The sequence below is a fragment of the Pezoporus occidentalis genome, unplaced genomic scaffold, assembly GCF_034315485.1.
Source record: "Pezoporus occidentalis ecotype Australia unplaced genomic scaffold, CSIRO_AGI_Poc_V1 ctg60, whole genome shotgun sequence".
In the NCBI taxonomy this organism is placed as follows: domain Eukaryota; kingdom Metazoa; phylum Chordata; class Aves; order Psittaciformes; family Psittacidae; genus Pezoporus; species Pezoporus occidentalis.
Window position 1 is genome coordinate 3,517,396 of NW_026915944.1, and position 15,622 is coordinate 3,533,017.

The 15,622-nt window shown below is 49.3% G+C and overlaps 1 protein-coding gene across 6 annotated transcripts in view; it reads right to left on the reverse strand.

Annotated features, from left to right (window-relative positions):
* The window catches only part of RHBDF1 (rhomboid 5 homolog 1), a 37,779-nt gene that overhangs the window by 7,009 nt on the left and 15,148 nt on the right, over nucleotides 1-15,622 (reverse strand). For 3 of the 6 annotated variants that reach the window (XM_062639453.1, XM_062639457.1, XM_062639455.1), the window contains exons 2-9: nucleotides 14,098-14,239; nucleotides 11,826-11,956; nucleotides 9,279-9,383; nucleotides 6,258-6,471; nucleotides 4,295-4,501; nucleotides 3,466-3,588; nucleotides 3,146-3,306; nucleotides 660-911 (exon numbers count right to left, since the gene is read on the reverse strand). In XM_062639453.1, coding sequence (XP_062495437.1) covers nucleotides 660-911; nucleotides 3,146-3,306; nucleotides 3,466-3,588; nucleotides 4,295-4,501; nucleotides 6,258-6,471; nucleotides 9,279-9,383; nucleotides 11,826-11,956; nucleotides 14,098-14,239 — 1,335 coding nt within the window. Of the gene's footprint in view, nucleotides 1-659; nucleotides 912-3,145; nucleotides 3,307-3,465; nucleotides 3,589-4,294; nucleotides 4,502-6,257; nucleotides 6,472-9,278; nucleotides 9,384-11,825; nucleotides 11,957-12,177; nucleotides 12,364-14,097; nucleotides 14,240-15,622 lie in introns of those variants that run through there. The other 3 variants (XM_062639454.1, XM_062639458.1, XM_062639456.1) reach the window with 3 other exon arrangements.

The following is a 15,622-nucleotide window of genomic DNA, read 5'->3' on the forward strand; positions in this document are numbered from 1 at the left end:
AATCTAAGGTACACAGCCGGGATCTAGGGATGCACAGGATTGGAGGCAATGACATAAGGTCTTGCTGGCACAGACCCTCTTTACTCCAACTCCCCCACTGCACTGGGCAAGCCACCTTTTTCCAAGAAAACATCCATGAGAACATATAAGCCTGATGCCAAAGTGTGTTGTGTGTCTGAACTAATGGCTTTAGGGGAATGATCAGAGGCAGAGATTCAGAGCCTTCCTGTTCATTGCAGCACAGTGATGGTGGGACAGAGATCTGCAGGCCCTCCAGGTAGCAGAGATACAGACACGTAACACAATGTGAGGAGCAGGGTGAGCTCCCAGTGCATGGTGATGCACTGGGACTAACATGCACTGTATGTCAATGGATACAGACTGGGGAGGTCTTAGCAGCAGTTTCACCCAACCACCCCGAGGCAGTGGCCTAAGTCACCAGGGGACAACAGCAATCAATTACTCATTTTGCTGGGACCAAGTCTACGACTGCAGGTCTCACCTGTGATCATCCATGTCCTCCATCTGCTGCTTCACATAGGTGTCGATGCGCTTACAGTACAACAATCGCAACCCCAATCAATTACTAGTCCTAATCAATTACTATCCCAATCAATTACTGGTTTTGTTGGGACCAAGTCTATGACTGCAGCTCTCACCTGTGATCATCCATGTCCTCGATCTGCCGCTTGACATAGCTGTCGATACGTTTGCGGTACGTGCGGTTCGTCAGCTTCCCCACCATGCCCAGGCCATACGGCCTCTTCTCCTTGGCAAAGAGCTTCCTGACAGGGACAGCTATGCGCTGGCCACGCTTCTGTGGGCTGACACTCACCACCTCCTGCCGCAAGCGGACCTTGGGCTGTGCCAGGGCCCCATCCTTCTGCTTCCTCCAGCCTCGCTCCAGTGGGCTGAAATAAAAAGCGGGATAGCAGTGGTTTCCTTCTGCATGGCACAGCAATGGGGACCAGCCCTTCCCTGGTCTTTGGAGGCAGCAGACCCTGTCTTTCCCACCACGGCTGAGCTGAGCAGCAGCTAATGGCAGACAAGGTGCCATGGAGTAGAAGCTGTATTTCAAAGGGTTACCCAGTGTCAGTTGATGAAAGTGCAGGACTGCACACTGAAGGTGTGTAAGGCAGCTGTGCCACACTAAGCCCCACCAGTGAGGAGCTCTCAAGGCTTTAAAGAACTGTTTCAGCAACAGGCTAAAATGGGGAGGCTGTATCTGGGCACATCTGCAGCCTCATGCACATCTATTTCTTCCTCTGCTTCATTCCTCTTACTCTGCCCTCTGCTATGAAATGGAAGCATAGTTTAGCCCAGCATTGGAAATCCCTACTCTTAAAGCACTTTACTGTGACTGAGCTGTTAAGTCAAACCCCCATGCACACCAAATCAGACAGAGGAGAAGAGCAGGAATCCAAGCAGCTTCCCTGACCAAGAAAGTGACATTGTCATGTACTGCAATCTGTGCCAGTTACCTCTCACAATCTGCCTCCCATTCTTCCCTTTACTTGCACCAGTAAGTGCAAGAGAACAACAAAACCAGGCTTCAACAACACACTAAAAATCCCAACCAGCACTGTCTAAAGGAAGGCTTTTTACCAAAACGGTATGTGACGAACGTTGCACAAGCTGTTGGTGAACAGTACCTGCTTTGGAAGTCTCGTCATATTCAGATGTTTCTGTGTTTATTTGCTCTTTAACAGCAGTCTGGAGGTCAGGTCTGCAGCATTCAGACCCTGACCAAAAAATCCCTACCTACCATTTCACCCTTGCTCACTGCCTAGCAATATGGCAGGTATGTCCCTCATATGCACTCTAGTCTAATTTACCTTCTCTGGCTTTCTAAACAACCCCCTCTGCACAAAGATAATGGTTTTCAGAAGTGGTCAGACAATCCAGCTGACAGACTTTGTTCTAGAAGATCAGCATCTCGGAGAGATTGTGAAGTACGGACAAGTAACAGCATGAGGGAGAATGTGAACCTCCTCAGCCAAAAACACCGCTGTGAAACTTCAGCTATTTTCAAGGTTGCACCTTGCAGAAGATGCATTTTTATAAAGCTGAAAGTCCCAGCTTCCCCTTGGGAAGCCCTTCTTCAACAGAAAGCATAGATTTCACTGCAGCCTTCACTTGCCCCAGAGTTCAAGTGGTTTCTGTGTTACAGACATGACGGTTCCTAATATTTTCAGTGCTCGGCTATCTGCGTATGCCAAAATAAACACCCAGCCACCTAAAAGGACATCTGACTACGACTCTGGTAATAGTTCCCTGCAGTGTGAAAGAAATGCATTTTCCTCAGTAAATAAAACCATTTAAGGAGATCCAAATGGAGATAAGAAGACTGAGACCATCTCACAGGAGTGACAACAAACTCCCACCTTTTGCCACTTCCACTTATGTTAAGACTGAGTCAAATTCTTGGAAACACTTGAAGGGAAAGCGCCAACACAGCAAGATGGGCTGTGAACAGCAGAACCACAACAAGGACCTCCCTGTCTGCTCCAAGTTCACACCCAGCAGAGCTCTCTGCTGGGGTGAGCTGCCAGCTAAGCTAGAGCTGACTCGGAAACAACACAGGCAATTACTCAGTACCAGTTACTCAGGTGGAAAAAATCTAGGCATATGGTACAGTACCACCCACATATTTGTAGGGCTCTCAGCATCAGTGCCACACCTTTCTCTCATTTCAAGTGAGGAATGTAGCCCAGCTCGACACTCAGCAATGCTTCACACCACTCCTTGGAGCAAGACAACAGCTCCTGGTGACTGTGGCAATGGCAACAGCCTTCTTGTCTTTGCTATATTCTCCATAGCCAAAGGCTGGGCCCCCAGCATCCTCAGAGCTGAATAAGAGAGTCTTTTGCTTCTTCAAGGCATGATACAGTCTCCGAAACACATCACGTGAGGCTGGAAGTTGCTGGAGAGACTGCAGAGGTGGCCTCAGAGTCACCTTTCACATGCACGGGTAGGTGGGGCAGGAGGTCTTGAACTGGCCTTAAAGAAAACCCATTATTGCACTGCTCTGCGCTCTGCACTGAACCACAGTACTTGGATACTGGCTTCCTCTCTGACTATTCCACTCTGAACAGGTTGGCCACCTCATGTGGGTGGTTTTAGCAGCTTCCAGGTGGATACTCACAGTAGCAAGTGGCTTCTTTCAAGCTCATTTTTGTCCAAGGCCCCTCCTGTGAGGTCCGTCTGATCCTGAGGTTTCACCTCTGCATCTTTGATTGCAGCTTCTGATGGTGACTCAAACACTTCATCTGGGTAAGTAGAGAGCTCCTCATGAAGGACTCCTTCCTGGGCAGAGAAACAGAAGTCCCATCAGAAGAAGCCAGCATCACATTAAGACACCAGCCCTGGCACAAAGCAGTGCTGTTCTCCACAACGCAGTCCTGCCAGACCTCGAGTCCTGCACCGCCTCTGCTGCCAGTACCACACCGGAGCCCTGCCCCTCACCCGAGCAAAGAAAGAAGTGTCGAGCTCATCTGGAAAATCCACCGTGTCCTCCTCCAGGAAACTTGCTGGGGTGAAGCTGCGCCGCTGAGCTCTCCTCAGGGTGCTGTCCTTCACTGAGCGCCCCTGCAGTCACAGGAAGAAAACTGCATCAAGCCGCTGAGAAACCTGAACCCCAGGCACATGCAGGATCACCCCACAGGGAGCCCAGGCGTTGAGCTGGTTCACACTTGTGTGTGGAGCACAGCAGACCTGCTGATGCGCAACACCTTCCTGGTGAGACTCACAGATGTTACCCTACATATCAATCCACAGTGCCCATCTCCCATGTGGCGAGACTTGCAACATGCTCCTCTACCACGATTGTACAATGTTGACCAAACCAAATTGACAGGTGGTACTAGGCACAGCAAAAAGGTCCCAGGAAAGCAGACACATAGCAGGATGAAGAGATTTGCATAGTAACAGCCCCAGGTACTTCTGATATTTCATGACCACTGACCAGCTGCAGATGGACTGCCAAGAGGTCCAGGCAGGCTGAACTGGACCTGATGGAATGCTCTAAGGCTGCTGGCTGTGGGAATCAAAGCCTTCAGGCCAATAAAGGGAAAACAAGACCTGTACCAAAACCTAGCTATCACCCCTACTTTTTGCAAATTCTGCCTCCTAGGCACATGGCTGAAACAGAACAGGAGAAGGCTTAGTTTCTTCCCTTCCACCACTGCTCTCCCATCCTCTCCACTCAGAAGCTCCTTCCCTCTCTCCTTCTCTCAGGACTGAGCCCCATCCTGCCACCAGACCGGTGCCTGGTGCCTGCCCCCACAGACAGTACCTTCACCAAAGCTGCAGCTGCGCGGAAACTCATTTTAGCGACAGATTCCCGTTTCCGCCGCCGTGGAAGGCGGTTGAACCCTGAGCGGGAGCTGGTGAAAGAGCAGAGCGATGTGGCGCCAGGTGTGATCGGTGTGTGCGGGATGCTGAAGCCATCATTGTCGTCAGCCATGCGAAAAGCTCGGCCGCGGGCCAAGGGGTCTATGATCTGCAGAGAAAAGCAGCCCATCAGTCCATTCACACCCAAACCCCTCCCTACCAAGCCCTCCTCCCTCCAAGCAAATGTCTTGAGACCATGACAGTGACCTGGTTCCCAGGACTGACCAAGAACCAGGCTGGACAGACCAACAAGATTCCACAATAGGGAGATACGGAATAACCTGTTGCAAGCTAAGCCCTAGTTGTACGCCTCAAACCTAAGTCCTCAAACCTCTCGCCCTGCCCTCCCTTCTCCCCACCTTTTTTTTTTCTTTTTCTTATTTTCACCCGGAATGTTCCCGGTGCTTACAGGGACTCCAAACCTCCTTCAGCCCTTCCTGAGCTCTTGGTTCTATTCATCTCCTGTGCCAGTGAGCTCCACAATCAGAGAATGTGCTGTCTGAACAGGAGTTTGAGAAATCCCTGGAAACAGCAATGCTCTTTCTCCAGCTAGTTTCCTTTCTGATACAGGACAGCCCAGGACTTAAACAGTATCCTGTTGAAGCTTAACTGTATATTTACATCTGCTTCCATTAATTAAATTCTAACAGCTGGAAAAAGCAGGCAACCTTCCGGGAGCTGCAAGCCCTTCTATGGGACTCTTCAGGCCAAAGCTCTCACTTCTTCCAAACATACAAACCAACCTAATGAAAATATTGCCCTCAGCCACAAACCTTGCCTCTGTCCTTACATCATCACAGCTGTGGTTTCTGTAAGACTCCTATGCTTTATCCTAACGTTTTACAAGCTTTTTTTTAACCTGCAGTTGAACACTCAACATGAAGCTTTATGGGCTTACACCTACTGATACCACGTTCTGATTTCATGTAGCCCAAGTAGAGCCCAACAGTATTTCTGAGTCTCCTATGACCAAAGACTAACTGCAAGACACTCTCACTAGCCAGTAAGAAATCAGGGAAGAGCACAACAAGGTGAAATTTGATTGAAAGATGCACAAAATGCTCTGCTTCAGTGACACAGCCAGGCTTCAGGTCACAGACTAACCTGCTTTGAAATCTGTTTCCCTACTTGCCCAGGTTGCAGTGCTGCTCACTAATGCACAGTAATCAACCACATGGGTTACTATCACTGAATGGAGCAGAGGGATATTGTGGGTTAGTTCTGTAGTGCTTGTCACTGGATGTGCTTGACTGGGTCTTGTTCCCTGGGGTCACACTTGAAGGTAGGGAGGAGGGAATTAGGAGATGCCATCTGCAGGCACTCAACACCATTTCTGAGGACCTGTAAGCAGAGCTGTAGTACTGTTAATACAAAAGACACCCTCCAAATTCTTGAAACAGCCAGATATATAAGAGGACAGTAGCTGTGCTTTTGCCTGCATTCTGCTTGGGCCAAGGATCCACTAGGCAATTGTCCTGAGTGATACCAGGTCTGTTACTGTATATTTGAGTCCAGGGTACTGGCCAATCTGTGTACAACAGAATTTTGCCCTTGCAAAATGGCAGCAAAACCCCCAAGCTGAACGCTCTTGGACATGCTGCACACATCTAATCCCCACCATAGTTCACACCATGACAAACACTGCTCTAAGCCTACCACCAAAAAAGCTGAGGGACCTCAGCCAACGAGACCAGAGAGAAGGAAGGAGCCTGCCAAGCTATATCTGAGACTTGAGAAGTGTCTGAGCACAGAGCCCAGACATGTTGAGGCAGAACTAAGCCCGCAGATAGGTCACAGCTGCCAAAGTGGTAAAGACATTGTGCAGAGAACTCCTGATGGCCTTGAATCTGTCCCAGATTACTCACCTTTTGCATGCCCAGCTGGCAGGGTCCAACATACAGTGGAGGAGGAGTCTCTGTGCTTGTTAGAGAAATATTGTCCTGACTGGGCAAGTCCATTTCTCGGATGACCTGAGGTTTCAGCTTCCCATACCGCAGACTGCAGTGGCGGAGGCTCTTTCTCTGCCATTTCTGAGTAGCGTCACTGTCTTTGCTCACCCCAAACCAGTCCGCTGTGCCTCTGAAAGATGCCAGCATACAAGTGCAAAGGAGCATTATGTTTGCTTGGACTATGCCCATGAGAAGTCCAAAGCCTTGGTGGTCTCTTCCAGCCCAGCCCAATTTAAAGACACACAGAATTCTTCCCCATGAGCATCTCACAGCCTGTCCTCAGCTGGTTTTAGCAACCTGACAGATGCTGGCCAGAAATGTTGAACCATTAACAGCATTCTGTCTCTTAAGACAGAAGATAAATGACGGGAGATTTGCTGTGTGGAAAGAACAGTTTGTTCTTATTTTTTTCTAAAAAGAAAGAAAAAGATGGAACAGAAACTCAGAAAAAAGCTTGGTGACATTTTAAAACCCATCTATTGAAAACACTTACCATCTCCAGGGCAGCTCTACATCCCCATTGTGGGATTGTACTGTTCCATGGCTCTGGAGCTTCTCCCAAGAGCCACCAGAATTCACTGCTCTCTCCCAGCCTCCCCCCCACTCCCAGGATACTCCCAACTTCTCCATCTCATGCTGCAGGATTTCTATCCTCCTCAAAGGTAACAAGTGTTTGCTCTGGTCCTGATCTCTGCTAAGGCAAACACACACAGCTCTAAGCTGCTGGTTGCAGAGGCAGGAGCACAAGGTTGCAGCCTTGAGGTACGTTTGCTGCCAAGTGGCAACTGTGACAGAAGAGCAGTTGATCAGAAGCAAAATCCCAAGGAAGGCAGAGAGGGAGCAAATAAGCCAGACTAACAACCTACTTCAAATACTGCAGGGCAGCTGATACCCTACACCTACAAAGATCATCATAGCCCTGCCAGCGTTTTCCCACTGTGATTAATCTTTCCTCCGAAGACGACAAGCTGCATCAGCCTACAGTTGTCTGCCCCAGGTGCCAAAACCTGAAAGTCCTTTCAAGCCAAATCCCATGCCCTGGCCGCAGAACCCCTGCTCAGGAGCAGGATTTCCAGCTGCTGAGAAGCAAGACCTCCCAGATCACAAAGGGATTATGAAAAGATACACTGGAATAAAGGCTGCATTAAAGCTAGAATTAGGTCACACACACAGGGGAACTGAGTCACTGCACTACAGACAGGGAAGTATTCCCGTGTTTTGTACAACACCAAGCAAAAACCATCAACCAACAGGTGAAGATCTCCTGCCACCGTGTAAAAAGATGTGAATTTGAAATCCACAGCCTTTCCAGCTAAAATCTCCAGATGCAAACCAGCATACATTGCCCTCAGCCTCTCCAGAGGATCCAGAACAGATTCTTTGGCTGGTGTGAGGTTACCTGGGCAATTGCTGGATATCACCTGACCTCATTAACCCAACTGTCTTCAAATGCCTCCAGCAAGTCCAGAGGGGCCAGACCTCAGAGACAGAGCTACAGGCATGTCTCAGAGTACTGCTCTGCTTCCACAGACCCACATCTCATCAGAGCAATCTCTCTCTGTTTGGAGCAGAAGGGTCAGCACCTGGCCTGACAGACCCAAACCAAGCCTACAGCACAGAGGTGATGTGCTCTGGCCATGCAGATGCAGCACAACACACACCACAAAACAGTCTTACAACTCAGAGGGCTTCTCATACACAGCTGTAACCGGTATTTCATCAAGAGGGTGACCTTGGGTAACAAGTCCATACATGAGGCTGCTCCTCAAGGGGAAAAGTTGGAGGGTCATTTGTGCTGTATGAGCATCTTGATGAATGGCCCATTTTACCAACAGTAGAGCCTCAAAGTCCTCTGAAACTGTGCTCCCGCTAGTCTGCAAGGACAAGCACTACCACAGCCGTTTTGTACTGCAAGGACCACTCCTGAACTGCATAGACACCACTGGCCCAGAGTAAAGAGCTGTACTACTCTCTGATCATAGTCAAGATAGGCCAGGAGAGCTGACTATGATTTAGGGTATCTGGGAAGATACTGAATGCCTATGTCCAGCTGGGGAGCCCCATCACATCCTATGCACTGTAACAAGGAATGAACCAGCATCAGAGGTCAGCTCTTGCTCTTCTATTGCACTGAGCAAACTAGCTTTTAACCCCTAAAACCAATAAGCAGTTGTCAAAGGTGGACACAGTGCCAGAGTGAGGAAGGTGGGACAGGAATGGACTCCTGGGCCAGTCCACTCTAGGTATAGTCCTCACCATGCACAAAGTCACATTTCCTGTCTCATTTAAAAGTCTACTAAGCTCCAGTCTTGGGGTGGTGGTTGATGGGCCATTGTGCCTCCTGGAGTGGCTCATCTCCTTGGTGCTAGCTAAACGAAGACCTCCACCTCAGAAAAAAGACAGTCATATTTGGATTAGAACAAGCCATGTTGTCAACAATGAATGAGTGGATGTTATATTCCATTCCCAGCTTCTGAGCCCCGTCTGAACCAACATAACTAGCATCTGTTCAGTGCTGCTTCCTCTCCTTCCCCTTCTGCCCCAAGGAGGCTTTAGGGCCAACATATGCATACACCACATGTTGCATTGATGCTAGCAAAGGCAGGCTGAGCTGTGGCTGCCCTGGGGAGATATTCCAGCTGTGGTGAACACCAGGAGGTTGACAGCTTGTTAGGAAAGGCAGGAGGGAGTGAGGCTGGCGGGTGGACAGCTTGTTAGTCCATGCTACTTATTGACAGCTGCCTACATATTTAGTAGGAGTGACAACTGGTTTTTGTTAGAAGCGCACATGAACTTTCTCACTCCGGTCTGTTTGCAGGCCTCCTGGCCAGCCCTGGAAAGGCAGCACAGTCCCAGCAACAGACAGGATCTGTTCAGGTCACAACAGCCCTTGCACACACATGCAGGGGTGGGTTTCACACTCAGTGCTACCAGTACCTGAAAAACGATCGGGGCAGGGACTGCCGCTTTCTCAGGGAACTCCTGCCCACCCGGTGCCCCTGAGCAGGCAGGGTCTGACTCCTCTGAAACCGTACCTGTCTGCTGCAAAGAAAAGACAGCTGAAGGGAGGGAACTTGTAGGGCTGTGCAGGGGAGCAGCCACCTGCATCCAACACTTCCCCATCTTCTTCCATAGCCCCATCCACAGCAGTACATGACAGCGGCTTCCACCTGAGAGCATCACCTCAGAGAAACAACCAAACTCAAGCCACACAACAGCACCTTTGAACCCAGGAGGCTGCTGAATCCTTTTGGTGCATCTGCACCTCTGACGTACGCCTTCCATTGCTCTTGAAGATACCAGGGATACTGCAACCTACCTCAACCCCTAGATCTCTATGATCTGCCTTCTGCGCAGAAGCCCAGCTACAGATCCCACTGGTTGGCTTTGGACACTTTTGTATCTGCTCAGATACAGGTTTCTGCTGCCACAGGAAGTGCCCTGGGGCCATTTGGGTTGACCCTGACAGGATCTTGCCCGGTGCACCTGTCTCACATCTGTCTGCTGCCTTGCATGGACATCTTAGATACCCCAGGAGACTGGAAGTAGTGTTAGCTGCCTATACTCAGGCACATGAATAACTCCCACATCATTTGTAAGACTTGACCTTAGGCTCCCTAATGTATCCTCCAAGCCCCAGGGAACAAGATGGTGTGAAGTCCTGCTGCCAGAAAAGTTTCACATCCCGAGGGCTGTGTTAAGCAGAAAACCTAGCAGTCAGCTTCACTGGACTCAGAAAGCAGATCTCCAGGATACTTCTACAGATGCATGGTCTGCAATTCCCCACTGCAGCCCTACCTCTGCTAAACAGAGCACATGCTTTTAGGCCTTCCCTTGGTACTTTCCAGATCCCTATCCCTGTTTCTGATTCACTTCTTTCATGCTTTTATTGCTAATGTTATGTCATGTGTGCATCTCCTGCAGTTCTGCCCCTTGGAAAGTCTTTCCCACTGCTGCACCTGCTCTCCTACCCACATCCTACAGCACTCTGTAGACACTGCTCACAAACTGAGTCCTCCAGGAGGAAGAGCACTGGCTCTCCCCCATGCTGCACAACAGCAGATGAAACAATCAGCACTGCAAAACAGCAGTGACCCCACCACATACATACTCTGAGCAGGAGACTCCCAGGATGTCACAGGGTCTGTTGGTGCAACAGCCACACGTCTGCCTGCTGCCCCAGTGCTAGGCAAGACATTAGCATCTCCCTTAGTTGGAGCTTCACCACCACTGTCCAGCACTCCTCCTTTACTCACTGTAGCTCCATATGCCTCGTCTGTCTTATAGTATAGTAGCACTGGGAGAAAATTTGTTCTCCCAGCACCAAAGTGGTTTGCAGTTCCCCAACCTCTCCACCCTACACAAAAACTGTTGCTGTGAGGACCTCTGGCGAAGAAGGTTACCCTGGCCCTGCCACACAGTCCTTCTTGTCAGGACCTTTCCAGCACCCCCCCAGGATATCCCCTCACCCTTGATATGCTCTTGGCCAGTTGCCCTGGCAAGGAGTGGGACAAGGTCAGCAGATACTGCTTCATGGCTCAGTCCTCCCAACCTCACAAGAAGCAGGATCACAGAGAGCTGCTGTGGGAGAGCTTCACTATCAAGACAGCTGGGGAATGTCTGAGGCAAAGGGAAACACTGTGTGGGAGGTAAGTCTTTCCCATAGCTGAAAAGTTGCTTCTCTGTAAGTGGGCGAAGCCTAGCTGACTGAAGTGCCCCTGACCTGTGGAGCTCCAGGGATGCTCCTGGGATCCAGGCAGGTCTAACACTGCCAGAGAAACAAGCCAGGCATCTCAGAAGAGCAGCTGGGAGAGCCACTCCCTTTGAATAAACTGGGATAAGCCTTTGCCACTGGGATGGATGGAGCATCAGCTCTGGGGCTGAGTTTCAGAGAGTCCTGGATCTTGGGGACAAATGATAACCCTCTGTAAAAGTGTGGGGCATAGGACCCAGACAGCTTCTCCCTACTCTCCGTCACCCCCCATAACCACCTCAAGGACCATCAATGAACTAATGCTAGGATCCAAGCTGTTGAGAGTCATGGACTGCTTAGGATGGGCTTCTGTTTCCCCCAGCAATCATATGCTCTCAGATACAAAGCAAGGCCAGCTCACTACTTCATACAGTCTTAGCTAAACATCACGGCCTAAGGTATCCTGTTACTCCGAAACAGCCAGCTCCCTGGGGAATAAGGACAGACAAAATTTGTCTCTAAGTGACACTGTCCTGATCACTACAATCTTCCTCCCAGAACTTATCTCCTTACTTACTAAACACAGGCTATATAGCACCCATGGCTTATGTACTGGGGACCTATTTGCACCTATCCTCTTCTGCAACCTCATGATAGATAACAAGAGAGACAACCTAATTCTGCTGTGATACGCCTCTGAAGTGCCAGACCATGGGGCAAGCAGAGGACCGTAAGTCCGCAAGTAAAGGACAGAATCTTCTAAAGCAGGCTCCACGAATTCAGTTTCTCACCTCTTGATGGTCTGGGTAATCGAGGTCTGCCGTTGTAGCACCGGTCTCCTCACCTCGTTGGGTAGGGAGGGTATGCGCGTGTTGTCAGCTGGCATGCTCACACTTCGCAGAAAGGCCTGGCGTCTCGTGGGCTGCACAGGAAAGTAGGAGGGGGTCAGTGTTCTCAGAATGATGCTCTACAAGGCCAGACAGCTTGTGCAACATCTAGTTAGCAATTCAACAGCTGCCCAACACCCCAGACATAAGCTGGGTGCATGCAGTTGGGCAGCAAAACTAGGATAATAAGGACTATGTTCATATTAGCCAGGAATGGCTCTGCAGAACAGAAAAGTTAGCATCAAGGACACAGCACCTGTGTGCTGCAGTGGGTCTCAGTTCAGAGCAGCTCTAGCCTGGACCATCAACTGATGTACATTTGTAGATGGGATGTATTACATGAGCGCCTGCAACATATGCTCCTGGCTGTTTTCTAGCCAGAAGGAAACCAATCACACACTCCTAGACCACCCCACAAGGTGGAGAGAAGCACAGTAACTGAGATTTCCTTCATAAATTACTCTGGATCTGCACTAAAAGCCTGCGAGAGCTGTGAGTGGGTGTGTGCTGTAGCTGCTGCCTGGTGCAGCCTAAGCAAGCTGGGAAAGTCACATCAGCTTTGTTCATAACCTAATTGTCTGGACACACTCCGGTCTAAAAGCTCTTGGCATGTCTTGAGTGATGTCACCTACCAAATATGACACAACTCACCAGACTGCTCTCAGCTCATACAACTGCCTCCTGACTCCCCAGGGCTGTTCTGGGCTAATTTTTCATCAGCTTGGCAGAGACATCATTTCCCATTTGTAAAATGCAGGCCAAGCAGACTGCCCCTCTGGCAAGTGAAGCTCTGATCAACTGCTTTTCTGGTCAGTCTGCCTCAAGACTACTTGCTACTCTATCCCCTCTGGCCCAGAAAGTTAATAATTCCCACTAATCTTAACATGTTCTGTTAAGTTTTATGTGAAACAATGCATAGATACTCAGGTTATAAGTCAAAGGAGCCCACTATGCACTCTTATCCTGACAACCTGTGCTGGGCACACTGGAGCTCCAGAGAACATCAACTCCACCAGCTTCCATCCTAAGTACAGAGTATCTCTCCAGGGATTTCAGGTAAGAGAGCATCCATCAAAGCCTTAAATAAATTATTTGGAAAGTTTCAACCTGCACTGTTAAAACCCTGTACTCCACTTCCAATCCTGCAGACTGAATCCTGATCACTTTCCTTCCAAGGTAAGACCAGAACCAAGATTTATCTGCCAGAATCCCTCAGATAACTGAAGTCTGTTTTAGTCCCTCAATCAATGAATGGCAAAGAGGCCAGTCTTTGCCATTCCAAGTGCAACATAAGCTCTCTCTTAAGATCAGCTTGTCCTCAACTCCCCTCCAGCTGTCTCACCCTCCATTTCTCTGATGGCTAAACCATACATTCCCATAAGCAACTGAACCCAGGCACAGCCATGGAACTGGGCAGGAAGAATACTCTGGCTCTGCCTTCAATGCAGGCAATCTCTGTTCCTGCAGTAAGGTCACATGAAGAGCCAGCAGTCATCCCACCAGGTCTCACCAGTGAGAGCTTTTGCCACCTTCTAGCAGAAATTTCTGTTATTCTTCCTATACCCAGCACAAATACAGATGTTTTTTGCACAGTTCCTATTAACCTATTGCCCCATCTCTACTTCACCATCCTTCAATTTTACTTATCTCTCATTCCAGATTATTTTCTTCTGTTCCTCATGCTGGTAACAGCTTTGAGTTGCCAGTAACTGTTCTTTCTCTGCTGTTACTGACAACAACCTGTCATTGTCTTGGCTATTCATAAGTCAGATTCATTCCCTGCTCATTTCAGTATAAACTCCAGCACTTCTAGACCCTTGTGTTTGTCTAGGGAGCCCTTCACTCCTCCAGTCCCCTTAAGAAATGCTTGTTTGAATATTTCACTCCCACATCCCTCAGCCAGGACACTTTTCACAGTCCTCACATCCAAACAGTCACGTCCACTGATCTGAGTGCATCAGCCACCCACCCTCATCCCTCCCACATCTCCTTTAAGGGGGAGTTAATTACCAATCATGAATTTACTCAATGGCTCTGCCATGGTGGTCTTGTGACCTGCCATCACACTGCATTTCTCTCAGCTGGGACTGCTGGACACTACAGACACAGGCATGCTCTCAGTGCACTGGGGCTCTGCAACCCACCCACGGCTTCACAGACCCTCCAGCTCCTGTACCTGCACAGGCTGCGGCTCTTCTGGCACCGACACAGGCACCGGCACTGGGATGTCTAGTTTCAACCATGGTGGCTTCTTCCGCTGTAAACTGCTTGTGCTGTCGTGTCGTGCCTCCGACATTGTCCCACGTTTGTCCTCAGGCCTAGGAGAAGGAAAAAATCACAGTCAGGAGGGAACCAGGCTCATCCCTAACACAGTAGTGCCAGCAGGGTCGAGCAGAGCGTGCTCCTCCAGGCTGCAAGTGACGGGACCCAAGCCCCACGTTGGATGACCTCCCAAAGTGCCTCATGAGGGTTCAAGCGTCACAGCTTGTGCCCACGCTGGTCAGCCAGGACCAGGCACTCAGCACATTTCTGAAGCCTGCAGGACCCTGCGCCAGGTGCCAGAGACTGCAGTCACAAGCCTGAGAGTCACGTCCCATTAAGATTTTTGCTGAGACTACTGTGAGATCCGGATTCCTTAAGGACCAGTCATGAATTAAATCTTAATAAGATCTGGATGCAGTCCAACCAGCTAAGTAACTGCAGTACCAAGAGCCACTGACCTCCCTCTAAAAACAGCTTGTGACTCACACAGGCACCACTGCCCACCCAAAGCCAAGCACCACACTCTCCTATCTAATACTTAGCAATTAGCAAGTGGCCATTTCTCTTTGCTGGTTCTAATCCCTTTAAAAAAAATAGTAATTTTCTAGAAACACAAGAGTGCACAGAGCAATGCAAGTATAGCACAAACATTAGAGAACTGGCACTCATCCTGAACTAAGAGTGGTTTTCATACATAAATAATAATGATACAGTATTTAAGTAAAAACCGCTGCGTAACCAAAATGCCAAGGCAACCAGAATGACTTGCTGTCGTCTTGCCCACTCTACTGTACTGCAGCTTCCTCCTGCTATTGAGGTTGCACGAAGTGGGACAGGGACCATGCCACTTTCAGGCTTGCAGAGCAACTACTTTACTGTGCACCTCAGAGAAACAATTAAGAAAATAGATGGCATTGGAAGGAGATCAGCTCAGATACTGTCACAGGGACCTTCCAACCTTAAGTTATTCTACCAGCCCATATTTATTCTTCTGCTAGCACACACACAACAGTAAGCTAGTAGTGGACAGAATGTGTGCTGAATGGAACAACTCATCCAATTCCCCCACCTCCCCACCCCCACCCCCCAGCTCCCTCCCTCTGTTGTCCTAGGCCACAGATCTCACAGGGGACAATAAAAAGAGATCAAGAGTCCCAGCCTCTTCCCCCACCCTGGTGGACAGATGGAATAAGCATGCAGTTAACTTAGCAGGCACATACGATTTCAAAGACAGCATAAGAAAAGCTTTCTGTTTGCATTAAACTCAGCATTTTTATAATGTTAATACAGTCAATTTATTTTAAATGCACAATGATTTTAATAGACAAGGATTCTTCCTTGAGAGTGGTCAAGTCCTAGGACAGAACTGGAGGCAGGGGGATCTCCATCCCTGGGGACGTTCGGCACTCAACTAAACTCAACTGCCCTGAGCAGCCTGA